Source organism: Prionailurus viverrinus, chromosome E3 (genome assembly GCF_022837055.1).
Source record: "Prionailurus viverrinus isolate Anna chromosome E3, UM_Priviv_1.0, whole genome shotgun sequence".
Lineage (NCBI taxonomy): Eukaryota > Metazoa > Chordata > Mammalia > Carnivora > Felidae > Prionailurus > Prionailurus viverrinus.
In genome coordinates, this window is record NC_062576.1 from 17,334,951 (window position 1) to 17,348,052 (window position 13,102).

At 42.4% G+C, this 13,102-nt stretch overlaps 1 protein-coding gene across 4 annotated transcripts in view; it reads right to left on the minus strand.

Moving 5' to 3' along the window:
* Nucleotides 1-706: 706 nt before the first annotated feature.
* Nucleotides 707-13,102, minus strand: part of ITGAM (integrin subunit alpha M) — a 44,183-nt gene continuing 31,787 nt past the window's right edge. For all 4 annotated transcript variants that reach the window (XM_047839112.1, XM_047839111.1, XM_047839110.1 and 1 more), the window contains 16 exons: nt 9,130-9,260; nt 8,872-9,035; nt 6,634-6,788; nt 6,405-6,536; nt 5,822-5,895; nt 5,464-5,605; nt 5,250-5,372; nt 4,670-4,749; nt 4,322-4,405; nt 3,904-3,979; nt 3,276-3,383; nt 3,007-3,090; nt 2,760-2,873; nt 2,572-2,673; nt 2,235-2,345; nt 707-1,810 (listed from right to left, as the gene is read on the minus strand). In XM_047839112.1, coding sequence (XP_047695068.1) covers nt 1,742-1,810; nt 2,235-2,345; nt 2,572-2,673; nt 2,760-2,873; nt 3,007-3,090; nt 3,276-3,383; nt 3,904-3,979; nt 4,322-4,405; nt 4,670-4,749; nt 5,250-5,372; nt 5,464-5,605; nt 5,822-5,895; nt 6,405-6,536; nt 6,634-6,788; nt 8,872-9,035; nt 9,130-9,260 — 1,749 coding nt within the window. In that variant the 3' untranslated portion in view covers nt 707-1,741. The remainder of the gene's footprint in view (nt 1,811-2,234; nt 2,346-2,571; nt 2,674-2,759; nt 2,874-3,006; nt 3,091-3,275; nt 3,384-3,903; nt 3,980-4,321; nt 4,406-4,669; nt 4,750-5,249; nt 5,373-5,463; nt 5,606-5,821; nt 5,896-6,404; nt 6,537-6,633; nt 6,789-8,871; nt 9,036-9,129; nt 9,261-13,102) is intronic.

Below are 13,102 nucleotides of genomic sequence, written 5' to 3' on the forward strand. Positions count from 1 at the left end.
TTATGTGGATTTTTTCCAATGAAGATACATATAGTACTGTAAATGTATTTTCTATTCATTATGATTTTCTTTTTCTTAAATTTTTTTTTAATTTTTATTTTAAATAGGCTCCATGCCCAACATAGAACTTGGACTCATGACCCTAAGGTCAGGAGTCTCATGCTCTACTGATTGAACCAGCCAGGCACCCCTTCCTTGTGATTTTCTTAATAACATTTTCTTTTCTCTAGCTTACTTTATTATAAGAATACATAAAATAATACAATATAATACATACAATATGTAAATTATGTGTTGACTATTTATGTTATGTCAGTAAGACTTAGTAATTAAGTTTTTGGGGAGTCAAAAGTCATACATGGATTTTCAACTGTGTGAGGGGTCAGTGCCCCTAACCTCCGCGTTGTTCAAAGGTCAACTATTTCATCTCCTTCTGTCTTCAAGTGGGGCAATGTTGAGGTGTGCATTCTACACTGTCTCCCAGAAATCCCAGTAGGGTTATGCTCCAAGGGTTCAGAGTGGTCCCTCTTGAAAATGGATGACTTTCCTGGATGACTTTCCTTCCCAGCTCACATCCCTCCCCTATTTCTTGGGGCCACTGTTAAATAAACTTCTTTCACTCAAATTCTTATCTTGAATTTGTTTCTGGGAGAACCCAAACTTCTGAGAATATATCCTATAAATTATCTTTACACATATGCAAAAATTACATATATTCAATTTATTAATTCATCATTGTTTGTAGTTGCGAGAGGTTGGAAATAATATACCGAAAAGAAACTGGTTAAATACATCATGATCTTTCCATACAATGGGATACTACACAGCTGTAAAAAAGAATGAAAAAAAATACTTTGTCTTGATATAAAACATCTAAGCCATATTGATAAATAAAGCAAGATGCAAAACAGTATAAATAACACCTATTACCATTTGTGTAAAAAAGCTTATGTGTGTGTGTTTGCATATGCTTAAAATCTTTGTGAAGAAGACCCCAAAACACATAACCTTATAACCCCTTAGGAAGGACTTGAATGGCTAGAGGGACCAGGATGGAAGGGAAAATTTTCATCATTCATGCTTGGACAACTTTTGATTTTTGTTCTGTCGATGGGTTTACCCTTCCAAAAAATAAAAGTAATATTAAAATAATAAGTAAATGCATACATAAAAGGAGGTGCACCATTGCTCATTGGACCTTATGTAGCTCTAGTATGGAATGGAATGAGTGGACAGGCTCCTGGTGGCTAATCAGATCCTGGCTCCATCACAGCTCCTCCATGTGGTCTTGATCCAGCTGCAAAGCATCCTGCAGATATGTGTCCTCACCCATGAAAGAAGGTCTTGCTTCCTTCAGCAGGAACAAGATCTGTTACATTTCCCTTTATCTTCACCCACAAAATCTGCCATCACTTCTGTCAAGAGGAAGGCCCAATGGCACCTTCACCCACACACAAAGAAGCCTAAGCAATTCTCTTCTGCCTGAGAGGTTGTACTGACAGCACTCATCCCCATGCAAAAGACATCTGAGTCACACACACAACTCATGCACATGCTTTCACACACACTTGCACAAACACACACACACATGAATGGAAACCCAAGCAGTTCTTTTTCGACTGAGATGTTACCACCCCACTCTCCTAATAGCGGAGTCTGCCCAACAGCCTGGGGACCTGCATGCTGGTCTAACCACAATCCTACTTGCTGCAGGAGAGGCCACTCAATGGGGAAGGAGCTGTTACTGGGGCTGGGCATTGGGACCAGCTTCACTCATCATGTCCTTGTACTGCCGTTTGAAGAAGCCAAGCTGTGGAGGCAAAGACAGAGGAGTAAGGGCCACCAAAGTCAGGGAAGTGGTGAAGGCCATGCAGAACAGGAGGGGAGACATAGGGGCCAGGAGGCACAAAGAATAATGTGACAGAGTGTAAAGAGACCTGGGGAAAGTGGGGCAGAGAAAGAGATGGCTTTGATGTTAGAGTCAGGAAAGTGAAAATAAATAAAACATACAAGGAGAAGGATTAATCCTTACATAGTGGTCATTCTGTACCAGGGACCATTCTAAGTACACTACATATATATTAACCCAATTACCTTCACAAAGTATTATTTATATTCTCATTTCATAGCTGAAGAAACTGAGACTCTGTGACTTGGTGTGAGTTGAACCCAATAATGAGCTGCTGAGTAAGAAGCAGTGAGGATAGAGGAGAGCAAACAGGAAGAGGGGATACCTTGTACAGTCCAGCGGTGATGAGGGCCAGAAGCACCAGCCCCCCCACTGAGCTGCCCACTATAAGTGGTACAGGGTTGTGCACTTCATTTGGCTCCACTTTGGTTTCTATCTGTAGCAGGGGGAGGGAGGGTACATCAGGGGAACCCCAAATTTCTAGGGGGTTCCCCAGTCAGACCTTCTGCCCCCACTTAACCCAATGACTGGCCCCTCCCTCTGCCTTCACTCCTCCTCCCACTCCTCCTCCTCTGTCTCTTTCTAGCTCTTTACCCAGAGATCTCCACAAGCCCAGCCTCAGCTCCTACCTCCAATAGTCCCTCTGTGCCAAAGATAGATACCTGGGCCCTCAGAAATGCCTCCTGTCCTGGAAGCAGGGCAAACTTCGAATCATCATACAAGACCTCTGCCGTGGTCACAACCTGAAGGTAGTTTGCTGAAGTCTACAGGAGAGAGTAGATTGAATCTGGACCCATGGGCCCTCTGAAATATCATGTCCATGCCCAGCTGAGTCCTGTCCCTCACATACCTTGATATACCAGTCAAATGAGAGTTTGCCTTGGAGGGTAATGTTGACTTTTTCCTGGATGCTGAAGGATGGGATGTCACACTGGATTCTCTGGCAGACAGCAATGGAGCAGTTCTGGGGAAGGGAAGAAAGGGGAGAAGTGACTAAAGAAATTGGATGCAAAAATGCTCATGCACCCAGCCCACTCAGTTGACAGATGGTATTGAGCATCAACAAGGGGACAGTGCTGGGTCTGGCTTATTCTTACCACCACTGGGGCCCTCTTAAGCTCTGCCATGAAGTCAGAGAGAGGGGGAGAATTCTCCGTGGTGTTGCATGTTCTGGAGAGGTTCTGAGGAAAAGAGACACCATGAGAATAGAGAGAAATGAGGGCTTGTGAATCCAGGCTTAAGGAAGCTGAAATGGCCTAAGTCCAGGAGAAGGTCAAAGTCTCTCCAAAATAAAACAGAGATTTTAGGAAAGACAAGGGCTACGGAGGGAGGAGTTAGGACACTTCTCAAGCCCAGCTGGGCTTACCTGGGAAAAGGTGACTTGGAGGTTGTCCCACACAGCCACCTGGTTCAGCTTGATAGGCACCCAGAGGACCACAATGATGGGGAGGCTCCTCTGTCCCAAGTTGTTGACCTGCACAGTGGGAAGAAGGCAGTGGACTTCAGAGCTCTGGCCTTTCCACTTACACCAGCAACCAGAATCAGTCTTCCCACTCCTGACACCCCAGTACACTTAAATAAGGCCTCACAGACCCAAGCAGCCTGCGTCTTGATGCTTTCTGGGATGCAGCAAATTGTAGCACTTAAACACACATTCAAGACCCAGATAGGTTGGTAATAAGTGGTGTCTCTTCCACTTACTAGTGGGGACACTGTGGCCATGTTCTGTTAACTTCTCTGAGCCTCAGTTTCTCCATCTGTGAACTGGAGATAATGATAGTGCCTCCTTCAAAGACTCATTGTAAGGATAAAATGAGGTGTGTGTGTGTGTGTGTGTGTCTGTGTGTGTGGTTCTGTGTGTATAGGGTGAAAGTAAACTTGGAACAGAGCCCAGAACATAGTAGGCACCTGAGGCATGTATCCCATCATTATTTCCCATTATTGCATTCCCAGCACATTGATTTCCCTCCCTGTCATCCTTCTCAGCTCCCCACCTCATACTGGTGCTTTATACTGTGGCTGGTCTTCTCTGAGGCTATGAAGCTGAGGTATTTGGTGGAGACTTCATGGCTGATGGGAGAAAGAAGAAAGTACAGGAGGTTTCAGGACATCAGAGGTGTCCTGATAAAGAGTCTTGGGCTAAGTATGTAAGGGAGTGAACAAGTACATGGGTAATGCTGTCCTGAGAAGGTGCCAGTGGGGCAGTAAGCAGGGGGGGATGTGTGTCAGACACACAGGATGTGCTAGCTTGGGTTACACACACACATATGCACACAGGCACAAATACACTCCCAGGCACATATAAACACATATACACAGGCACTCATGTGCATAGACTCACACACACAAATACACAATGGGTCATGTCCAGCATAATGGTAAAGGCAGAGCTAAAGCCCTAGAATCCAGTACCTGGTGACCACCACGAAGACAGTGTATTTCACAGGCAACTCCAGTTGGAATTCAGTTTTGTTGGTCTTAGTTGTGTTGTTCTCACTAAAGGGAAACAGAGAGATTTCCTGTGTATATTTCCACTAAATTATAATCTCTGTAAGGGCAGGAACCACAGCTGTCTTGTCCATCACTGTCTCACCAGCACTTGGCACAATGCCTGGCACATGGTGAGTGCTCAGTTGGTATTTATTGAATGAATGAATAAATAACTGACTAAGCTGAGGAGAGAACCAGTGGGGAGAGGGCAGTGGTCCATCCTGGGCAGGGGGTTGGGGCCTCAAAGGGGGTAAGATAGGCACAGCACACCTGGTCACATTGGCCTTGAGTAGTAGTCTGTTTCCAAAGAAAGCATCAGATTCCACACCAAATGTGATATTAAAGGTGATCTGGAGTTAGAGAGAGGAGAGACAGTGAAAAGAATAGAAGAAACAACTTAAATGTCTATCAACTAAAGAATGGATAAATAAAATGTGGTGCTTCCATACAACAGGATACTATGCAACAGTAAAAAGAAATAAAATATTGATAGATGCTGCAAATATACATGAGAAGTGTCCAGAATAGGTGAACCTAGAGACAGAAAATACATTAGTGGTTGCCTAGGGCTTGGAGAAATGAGAGGACTAGAATTGATGGCTGAGGAGAGCAGCGTCTTTTCTCGAGGTAATAAAATATTCTAAAGTTGATCATGGTGATGAATATGTAACTCTGTGAACATACTAAAAACCCACCCAATTGTCTGCTTGAAATAGGTGTGAATTTGTATACGAATTGTATCTCAGTAAAGCTATTTTTCAAAACAAAAAAGGAGCCTCTACTTTTAAAAAATAAGAAAAGAATTCAGAAAAAGACAAAAGAGAAAGGGAGAGGGGGACAGCAGCCTGACCTCTGAGTAGTTTGGGAAGATGGGGTGGCTTATGTTGCAGCTGCTATTCTTCAAAGCCTCGGGCCCATTGGTGGAGTCTTCAGACTCACAAGTCAGGCGCCATGGTCGCTGTGAGCGCTGCTTCTGGAAGGCAAGGGAGACAGAGATGGTGATGTGAACCAGAACCTGTGGGGACAAGGAAAGCAAAGTCAGAGCCTGAGAAGGATTTGACTACCTGAGTCACTGACATCCTCCTATAGGACAGGCCAGGTGGGTAGAAGAAGGTAACTTGAGTCCTGTAGGAGTCCTCTCCCTGGTTTCTCACAGTCAATGTCACATTCAGGTCTCGGGGACCACCCACCACCAGGGTATCCAGACTGTGGAAAGAACAAGCCAGGCCGTGAGACGCTGAGGCCCTCCATGTGGCAAGTCTACTCTGGTGGCACAGACTCTCGGAGAGAGAAGACAGTGGATGGGGCAACCACACAAACACCTCCAAAGCAGCTGCTCTGTTCCAGGCTCCCTCAGAGGCCAGAACAGAGCACCAGGTTGTGGTGCAGGTTTTCAGGTAGCAGTGAGGAAAAGAAACTCACCCCATAAAAGTGAAGGTGATGCTGAGGTCATCATGGCAAATGTTGTCACTGCCACAATTCTGCTCAAAAGGAAACTACAAAAAAATAAAGTATGATGAAAGAAAAGGAAAGAATAAAATGAAACAATAAAATATTGAGCTAGAGTGTATTATGCTAAGTAAAATAGGTCAATCAGAGAAAGACAAATACCATATGATTTCACTTATATGTGGAACTTAAAAAAAACAGATGAGCATATGGGAAGGGGATAGGGAGAGAAGAGAGGGAAACAAATCACAAGACAATCTTAATGACAGAGAATAAACTGAGGGTTGATGGAGGGAAGTGAGTGGGAGATGGACTAGAAGGATCATGGGTATTAAGGAGGGAACTTGTTGTGATGAGCACTGGATGTTGTATGTAAGTGATGAATCACTCAATTCTACTCCTGAAACAAATATTGCACTGTATGTTAACTAAAATTTAAGTCAAAATAAAATAAAATATTGAAATAAAATTATGTGAAATGAAATAAAATGTTCTTCAACAATCTTGGCCTCTGGTGTCTTCCATGACCCTGAAGGACCCCAACTCCAGAACTCACCGAAGCTGTGAAGAGTCTCTGAGCATCCACAGCCAGCACTGGCTGGAGGTTCCCGAATAAGGACAAGGGTTTCCCCACCAGAGAGAAGTTGAAGTGCAGGATGATGGGGTTCACTGAATCCTCTACACAATACTGAGAGATAGTAGGGGGTTTGAGGGTTTGCCCTCCTTAGATTCCCAAACCCACCCCATGCATGGAGGACCCAGTAGTGTGGCCAACCCTTGCTCACCGGTAACAGTAGCTTTAGGGTCTCACATTCTTGATTCAGCCTCAAGATTCTTGTCTGTCTGCGTGTGCTGTTCTTTGTCTCATCAAAGACAACTCGGGGATGTGGGAGAGTTGGCTCCAGAGCCAAGTCATATGTGATGTTGCTCTGAATCTCTCCTGAAGGGGCAGGGCAGCATGGTAGTGAGGATCCCAGCTTTGGAGTCAGACAAGCATGAGTTTGAGGCCCAGCTCTACTTTGGGCATGCTACCTGACCTCTTTGAGTCTCCATTCCTTATTTTTTTAAGAGAGAGAGAGAACACAAGGGAGGGGCAGAGAGAGGGAGAGAGAGAATACGAAGCAGGTTCCATGCTGTCAGCACAGAGCCAGCTGGTTCGAACTCACAAACCTTGATATCATGACCTGAGCCCAAGTCAAGAGTTGGATGCTTAACCGACTGAGCCACCCAGGCACCCTGTCCATTCTTTATTTTTAAGTTGAGGAAGATAATTGTACCTTCTCAGTGGTGAAAATGAAATGAAATAGTGTCTATAAAGCATTTATCACAGTCCTGCCACACAGAAAGTACTCAAAAAATAGTAGCTATTCTGTTACACACTAGAAAACTAAGTATATTTTTCTGGTTGCGTTTAACTTCTTTCTCTTTGTCATTGGCATTCAGTAATTTGTGCCTTGGAATGGTACAATGTATGTCATATACATAGGTATAATGTACTATGGTATGGTTTCCTTTATATTTATCTTGCTTTGTTTTGGCAGAGAATCTTGATGTCTTTCATCAGTTTAAAAAAAATTGTTACTGGGAACCCTGGGTGGCTCATTCAGTTAAGGGTATAACTCTTGATTTTGACTCAGGTCATGATTTCACATGAGCCCCACTTCAGGCTTATACTGACAGCTTGGAGTCTGCTTGGGATTCTCTCTCTCCTCTCTGCCTCTCCCCCTGCTTGTGCTCTCTCTGTCTCTCTCTCTCTCTCTCTCTCCCTCTCTCTCTCTCTCTCTCAAAATAAGTAAATAAATTTAAATAAAAAAAGAAAAAATTTTCCCTCTATTTTGTTGCTTCTTTCTTATTCTCTCTCTTCTTTCAATTTCAAATTACGTTTATTAAATTTTTCACCATGCTCCATATGTCTTACGATTTTTTTCTGTATTTTTCATCCTCTTTTCTCTGGGTGTGTTAATCTAAATACTCTCAATTGATTTACCTTCCAGTTCACTAATTCTTTGTTCCACTTTGAACCTACTATCAAATCTATTTATTGAATTTTTAATTTAAGTCAGGGTATTTTTCAGTTCTATAGTTTCCATTTTACTCTATTTTATGAATTCCAGGTCTTTTCTGAAGTTCTCCATCATTTTCTCTTTTTTTCTTGAAGATATTAACTGTAGTTGTTTTTTAGATTCCTAATAACTCCAATTTCTGAATCACCTGTGGGTCTATTTCTATTGTCTATTGTTTCTCTTAGTTGCTGGTCTGAATACACATTGTTCCAATAGAAAGACCAAGTTGCTTACCAATACCCCTCTCAAATTTCTGTTTCCCCAGCACTAGGGAGCTGAACTTCTATACAACTCTTTGGCTGCTGTCTTCTACTGAGTTTCTTAGAGTATTGATCTAGACATACATTGCTGATGAAGTCAGCCTATGACTTGACAGGAATTTATGTGTAGGTTTGGGGGCACCTTCTACATGATTCTCTACTCTCCAACACTTTTATATTAATGTCTAGCCATGAAAGCTGTCTCCTCAGCCTAGTAAGATTACTGTTAGAAACCTAATTTTATTCCCTCATTTCTCTCTAGTACCATCATAATTCCCCCACACCCAGCACAATGCCATTCTTTCAGATTAGAGACAAGGAGAAAGTCAAGTTAGTTGTGATAAAATGCCATGCCTAAATGTTTTCTGAACTTGTGTTTAGCTTCATCAACTCAACCTGCCCTTTAAATGAGTTATCTCTTGACTTAAAAAAAATCCTGGTTATTTCACATATGTGGGGCCATTGTTTCTCTGGAGAACTGAGAGAATAAAGGAGTGCCACATGCTCACTTCTGGTGAGGTTTTCTGGGCCTCTGTACCCAGTCAGGGAACTGTCTTCTCACTCCAGCCAAGCTTCGAAAAGGCTGTAGAAGCCTGTGGAAGTTTGCTCTGGACTGCCAGAAGGCTGGGAAGACTGCACTGGGACACCCATCAATATCTCCAGTTATTTAAACCTTTCAGACTTACCTACCCAGCCTCACCTTCTCTTAGCCTGTCCCGTGTATTCTTGCGGACACGAAGGCAAACTCTAACCTCCCCAGCAGTCTGACCTTTCACCACCTTTGCACGACATTCAAACACATTCCTTGCCACTTCTTTGGGTGTGAACTCCATGGTCACCTCAAGTCTCAGCACAGGCTGGGATCTGTAGGGACACCAGAGGACCATCAGGGGCCTTCAGACAGCAAAGCCACTCCTGAAAGGGAAGATATTTGGTGTGCTATAAAAGAATTTCTTACCTAAGCAGCAGTGCATGGCCTTGGGCTCCGATAGCCAGGTCCACCAGTCCATCCATTGTGAGGTCCTGGCCCCCACTCAGTGACTGACCAAAATATTGTAGTGTGGGGGAGAGCTGGGAGCCTTCAATCCGCTGAAGGTAGAAAAGAGGAGAGAAAGGGAGTGGGAAAGAATAGGGAAGTGTGTAACTCGGTTATCCAGAATGACCCAAGAGGACAGATTGTCTGGGTTCCACTCAAGTCTCATCTCTTATAACTTCTCAGGGAATTAGGGAAACCATTCAGCTTTAGACCACAGCCTTGAGATGACACCCAAAGTTTCCATCAATCACGTAGGTTTTCCAGGACAAAGTTTTACAGGAAAGAAATTACAGGGGCACCTGGGTGGTTGAATGTCCAACACTTGATTTTGGCTCAGGTCAAGATCTCACAGTTCGTGGGACTGAACCCCACGCCAGGCTCTGTGGTGACCATGTGGAGCCTGTTTGACATTCTCTCTCCCTCTCCTTCTGCCCCTCCCCTGCTCATGTTCTCTCTCTCTCTCTCTCTCTCTCAAAATGATGAAACATCTAAAAAAAACTTTTAAAAAAAGGAAAGAAGTGACATAGCATGCTATTTGACTCACCTAATATCATTGACATGTCAAAATAATGCAAACAACTGAATATCAATCTACCAAAATTCTCATATAAATGTAAGGAATGGGGCAAAGAGGTGAAAGGGCCAAGGGGGCAAGCCCTCTGAAAGAGAGCTCACCTCTCATAGAGGGAAGTCAATGCTAAAATAAAAGTCAAGAAGCAGCAAAATAATCATCTTATTGGGGAGTATAGACAATAATTGAAAAATCTGAAATAAAGTTTCCTCAAGAGAAGGGAAAATGAAGAGGAAGTTGCAGTGTGAGTGTGGTGATTGTTATTTTTCATAATGAGATATAAGAACAATTTTTACTCTTTAATCTATGTGCAAGAATAACACTGAAAGAATAACAACCAAATAAAAAGAAAATTTAAAAGTCATCTTGTCATGTACTTAATGCCACTGAATTTTACACTTAAAATGGTTAAAATGAAAACTTTTATGTAATATATATTTTACCACACTTTTTACAAATTTTGTTAACGGAAAGGAAGGATGAGGAAGCATGGGATGCTGGGTATATGCTATATCTAAATCTAAATGGTGCTTACTTGGGTTCACAGATATGTGAAAATTCATCACTTAAGATTTATGTGTTTAGTGTATGTATATTATACCTCAACGTTTTTTGAGAAAAATTTATTGTATTCTGTTTGGAGGAAGTTTTGTTTTGTCATTAGCTATAAAGTAAAATTACACAGTTGGGAGATCCACAGCATATTTACTTATCCAAACACTACCAATACTATCCTCAATCATAAAAAAAAAAGCAAGTAAAAAAATACATACAGTAGAAAAGGATAAGATAGTAAACAGTAGAAAAGGAGAGGATAATCCTTTTGGCATTTGTTTTTAATTCCTGGGTCTGTGGGGTGTGTGTGTGTGTGTGTGTGTGTGTACATATAAAGCACCCTCCCCTTACCTTTGTTTTCCTTTGCAAAGTGAGTTATGATGCAGATAAGGAGAGGGAACTAGGGCTTTCACTGTTTACTTTAGATTAATAAATTTATACGAGCATGTCAAGGTTTTATAATAAAATAAAGTAAAATCAGAGCCTTCACACTGCATTGACACAGAGAAGCAACAGGTGTCAGTGAAAAGAGGCCTAATTGCAATATTCATACAATTGTGTGTAGAAAAAGGCTCCCTGGTGCAGAGAGAAGTGGGTTAGGCAGTGCTTCTTATCCCTGGCAGCAACTAACAAGTGTCTTAAAAATACTGGGGCCTGCATCTCATTCTATTCCATTTATATGAAATTCTAGAATGGGCAAAACTCATGGTGGAAAATAATCAGGACAGTGCTTTCCTCTGGAATGGAGTGGGGTCAGAAATTAACTGGAAAGGGGCAGGAGGGAACTTTTTGGAGTGGTGATTATGTTCTATATCTTGATAAGGGTGTGGGTTACACATGTGTATGCATTTATCAAAATCACTGAGTGGCAAAGGATTTGCACGTTTCCTGTCTGTAAACTTTATCCTAAAAACAACAGTAAGCAAATATTGAATTCTAGTTAATGATAAACATACTGAACTATTTAGGGGCATTGCAACTTATTTTGAATTAGAATTTTAAAATTCATTAAAAATAAGATGGACAATGGCACTGGGTGGCTTAGTCAGTTAAGCATATGACTCTTGGTTTTGGCTCAGGTCATGATCTCCTAATTTGTGAGTTCAAACCCCATGTCAGGCTCCATGCTGACAGCACAGAGCCTGCTTGGGATTCTCTCTCTCTCTTTCTCTCTGCCCTTCTCCTGCTCATGTGCACACACACCCTTTCTCTCTAAACAAAAACTTTTTTAAAAAAGTAGTTTAAAACAACAAGATGGACTGATTGATGGATAGAAGTAGGATGAATAAAAGGTTTGATCTGTGATAACATAAATTTAGTCAAATGTTCATTGTAGATTCTAGGTTGTAAATATATGGGTGTTCATTGTACAATTCCTTCACTTTGTTGTGAATTTGAAATTTTTCTAAATAGTGCTGGAAAACTCTACTGATAGCTGGCACACTGCCCCAGACCAATTAAACTGGAGCTCTTATTAGCAGAGCCCAGGCATCTGTGCCTTTTAAGACCTTAAAGTAATTTTATTTTTTTACTGTTTATTTTTTTTTTGAGAGACAGAGACAGAGCATGAATGAGGGAGGGGCAGAGAGAGAGAGGGAGACACATAATCCAAAGCAGTCTCCAAGCTCTGAGCTGTCAACACAGAGACCAATGCAGGGCTTGAACCCACAAACCGTGAGATCATGACCTGAACTGAAGTCGGACACTTAGCCAACTGAGCCATCTAGGTGTCCCAAGGCCTTCAAGTAATTTTAATGCGTTCATATGATTGAAACTCTGGTGTGAGGGATTTGGTAGAAGCGATGGGGGACAGAGAGAAAAAGAACATAAGAAAAAGGTAAGGCTGGAAAAAAGTCAGAGATCCAAGGGTAGAAGACCAGATGGTCTCAGCTGGCAGTGATGGGAGAGAACCAGACTCTGGGATCCCTCCAAACAGTGGGCTCCATCTAGCAAGAAGCAAGGAGCCATTTTAGAGAGGAAACCAGTTGTGGTGACCAAGATTTCAGGTGACCAACCATCAAGATGGACTACATAATTTGCAGGACCCAGTACCAAAACAAAAAACAAAAAACAAAAAAACAAACAAAATGCAGAACACCCTGTTCAAAATTAAGAATTTCAAGACAGCATGAACAGAGCATTAAACCAAGTGCAGGGCCCTTCTGTGTGGCTGTATAGGTCACCAACCCATGAACATGTAGTCCTATAGGGTGACCAACTGTAGGGGTTTCCTGAGATTCAAGACTTTGAGCACTAAAACTGGGACAGATCTGAGCAAACCAGGACTACTGGTCACTCTACCAAGATTGAGATTCAGAAGAAAGGAAAGCCTGCATCCCAACACTCCCAGCCAACCACTTACCACCTCTGAGCCTTAATCTCCTCATCTGTGAAGAGGGGGTGATTGTGCCCCCATGCACCTCCTATAGTTGTGGTAAGAATTTCTATGAAGTGTGTTATTATTTTTGAAGATTCTAAAAATCCAGTACTGGGAGAATTGATCTGGCAGCTCTGAGGATGCTTAATTAGAAAGGGAAAGGGGCACCTGTGTAACTCAGTTAAGTGCCCGACTTCGGTCATTATGTCACGGTTTGTGGGTTTGACCCCTGTGTTGGGCTCTGTGCTGACGGCTCAGAGTCTAGAGCCTGCTTTGGATTCTGTGTCTCCCTCTCTATGCCCCTCCCCCCTCTCAAGAATAAATAAAACATTTTTAAAAATTTTAAGAAAGAGACAGAGGGGCACCTGGGTGACTCAGTCGGTTGAGTGCCA